The sequence below is a fragment of the Egretta garzetta genome, unplaced genomic scaffold, assembly GCF_000687185.1.
Source record: "Egretta garzetta isolate BGI_Z169 unplaced genomic scaffold, ASM68718v1 scaffold7, whole genome shotgun sequence".
Classification (NCBI taxonomy): domain Eukaryota; kingdom Metazoa; phylum Chordata; class Aves; order Pelecaniformes; family Ardeidae; genus Egretta; species Egretta garzetta.
Window position 1 is genome coordinate 3,575,362 of NW_009260350.1, and position 2,814 is coordinate 3,578,175.

Genomic DNA, 2,814 nt, shown 5'->3' on the forward strand with positions numbered 1-2,814 from the left:
GCGCAGCCAGGGCCAAGCAGCTGAGCGAGCATCTCATCCCCGTGGCTCTGTTTGGGGTCCTGCCATCGCTCCTGTGCTGGGGTTACCCAGCCCCCGGGATCCCACCGTGCCCTTCCGGGGACTGGGAGCACGACTGGGGCTGAGGGATGCTGAAAGCAGAGAGCAGCTGGAGTGCTTGCCCGTCCCCGGGGAGCAGTGGGAGCTGCCCAGGCGTCTGCCCTCCTTCAGGCTGGCTGGCAAGGGCACAGACCGGCACGCGGTGCTAGCACGGCTCAGCGCCACCAAGGACACAGGGCCGCGGCTCCGCTGGGATCCGAGCCAGGTGGGCGAGGGATGGAGAGTTTCGGCATCCCAGCGTGGCGCAGGTGTGAATGAACCTGGCAGGAACTGGCCCGAGAGATCCCCGGGCTGTCAGCCAACCCTGTCGAGGCGGCCAGAAAAGCACCGGGGTTTTTTAGAGGCATGGAGAGCTCCTCCGAAGCAGCAGGGCCCAAGCCACGCTGCATGGCCCCGGACCAAAGCAGCCAGGCTCCTGCCAGAGCAAGGACGGTCAACAGCACCCACGGCCAGGCCTGGCAGTCTTCCCCGAGCAGCCTCAGGGCTCCAGGCATGGAGCAGCTCTCCAGAACAGATCTTGGAGGCTCCGGGCATGGATTTTTGCTGCAGAACAGACCATGGGGAGCATCAGCCCAAGCAGGAGGGAGTCCCCTGACAGACATACGGCTGCCGGAGCATTCACCCAAGCCCAGAGGCCATGCTGCGGCACGGCTGGGGAGCAGCGGAAACTGCCCGCAGAACAAAGCGCCCGCCTGCCAAAAAGCTCTCCTGAATCCTGCATGAGTGGCCAAGAAACAGCTGAGGGATTCCTGCGTCGCTCAGCAGGCACCAAGCGGGGACGGCGCTCCAGGAGCACAGGACACCGAGTGGTGCCAGGAGGCTCTGCCAGCAGCGGGGAGGAGGAGGCCGCCCTTCAGCCACTGCCGGTCTGGCCAGCAGCCTCACCACTTCCAGGGGACACGCAGCAGCAGCCCGGGACTCGCCACGTCCCACCCCTGCCCTGCTCACAGGCTCAGGGGGTCGGGGAGCAGCAATGAAGCAAGCCATGGAGCCACTTGGCACCCCCCCGGGAGCCTCCTGGGGACCCCACCTCGCAGACCAGTGGCACACACATCAGGCTCAAACATTTCCTACTTTTTTTTTTTTGGTCTACAAGATGCTCAGACCAGAAGTTTCCATGACTGGACAATTCCCATGGCTGCCTGCAGGCAGCCAAAGAAGCCCTAGGAAGGCTCCAGCCCGGCGGGGAGCAGACGGGGGATGGAACCGAAGGCTGGCTCAGGGACCGCAGGCTCAGCCCCCTGCCACGCTCCGGCTTCCCTCCCGCAATGAGGATCGTCACAGCTGGGAGGGAACAGCCCCATTCCAGCCAACAGCATCATCCAAAGGCGACGGCAGCTGCTGGTGGGGACCTGGCGACACGCAGGCTGCCCCAAAGCCTAGAGGGGCCGCTGCCGCCGCCTTCCCTCCCTGCTGCCACAGCTGTCCTGGGACAGCCCCAGGGAACAAGGCTGTCACTTACCTTCTTGTGTTTTTTTGCCATCCACTTGTCCCAGTTGTTGAGCATATCCAGCCACTTGGACTCCCGCTGCCGTAGCACCTCCAAGGGCACCTCCTCCAGCCTGCGGGACAGGGCAGGGGGGAAGAGGCTGGTCAGGATGGCTGCAAGCCCTCCCTGCACCACAGAGCACCCACCCCGACCCCTCCAGCACCCTGGGTGCGCCCCACAGCCGGCTGGCTGCCGTCCTCCAGGTGCAGAACCCACCTGGGACATGCTCGAAAGCGCCGGCATTTTGGCAGCTGCTCGGCGCTGCCGGAAGCGCTCACACCACCCGTGAAAACACGGCGCCAGCACGGCCCAGCAGTTCAAAACCTCTGGGGAGCAGCCTATGCTGTGCCCACCACGCGCCCGAGCACCCCCGGGGACCTGTGGCCCAGGCGAAGGGCACGCCAGGAAGGCGAGGGACCAGGGAGCTCAGCCAGGGCTGTCAGCCGAGCTGAGCGTGGCTTGATCCCCGCCGCAGGGACTGGCTGCAGATGGAAAAAGCCAGGGCCATAAGCATCATGTCATCTGCATGGCCCCAGTCGTGCTTGCACCCCAGAAGCCTGGCCCGGCTCCAGGCCCGGCGTCAAGCCCAGCCAAGGGTCCCCCAGGAGGGAGAGGAGTGTTTTCCAGCAACACGGCTCAGCCTAGCCAGGGAATCCAATTTAACCCTGCCTAGGCAGGCGGGGATGCTGCCCCAACGCCAAAACCGAAGCCTCCAACCCGCCCCAGGCACCCTTCGTCGGCAGGAGCCGGGGCGACAGACAGCTCGGCCGGGCCCTGGGTGCGCACAACCTCTGGGCCTCCAGCAGAGAAGGACCACCTTCAGCAGACCCGACGTCTTCCCCGGCTCGGCTCTGCACTGCCCTGTGACCATGCCAATGGCCAGATCCTTTCTGAGGACAGCGGTCCAGGTGCCCGAGCGTCCCTCACGGACATGCAGAGCCACCAGCCCTGCCACAGGATGCACGGACGCTGTCTCCTCCCAGACCTCTCCCTGTTAGGAGACGGAAGGCGAGCGGCACGGAGAGCCCTGAGCTGTATCCAGCTGGCAGCGCTGCCCCGCTCCCTGCCCATCCCTTCCCCACTGGCTCCCACCCACTGCAGCGGGTCAGACCCGGCCGAGTGCAATTGTTTCAGAGAGCAAACCCTCTCCAAAAGGATCTGCTTTACTCAGCGCAGCAACCCCACCTCCTCAGCGCAGGCTGGGCACT

At 65.3% G+C, this 2,814-nt stretch overlaps 1 protein-coding gene across 1 annotated transcript in view; it reads right to left on the reverse strand.

Annotated features, from left to right (window-relative positions):
- The window catches only part of TBC1D10A (TBC1 domain family member 10A), a 7,927-nt gene extending 5,124 nt beyond the window's left edge, over positions 1-2,803 (reverse strand). Inside the window, exon 1 of the mRNA XM_035898393.1 lies at positions 1,580-2,803. Within this exon, the coding sequence (XP_035754286.1) occupies positions 1,580-1,849 (270 nt within the window). The 5' untranslated portion in view covers positions 1,850-2,803. The remainder of the gene's footprint in view (positions 1-1,579) is intronic.
- Positions 2,804-2,814: the final 11 nt, after the last annotated feature.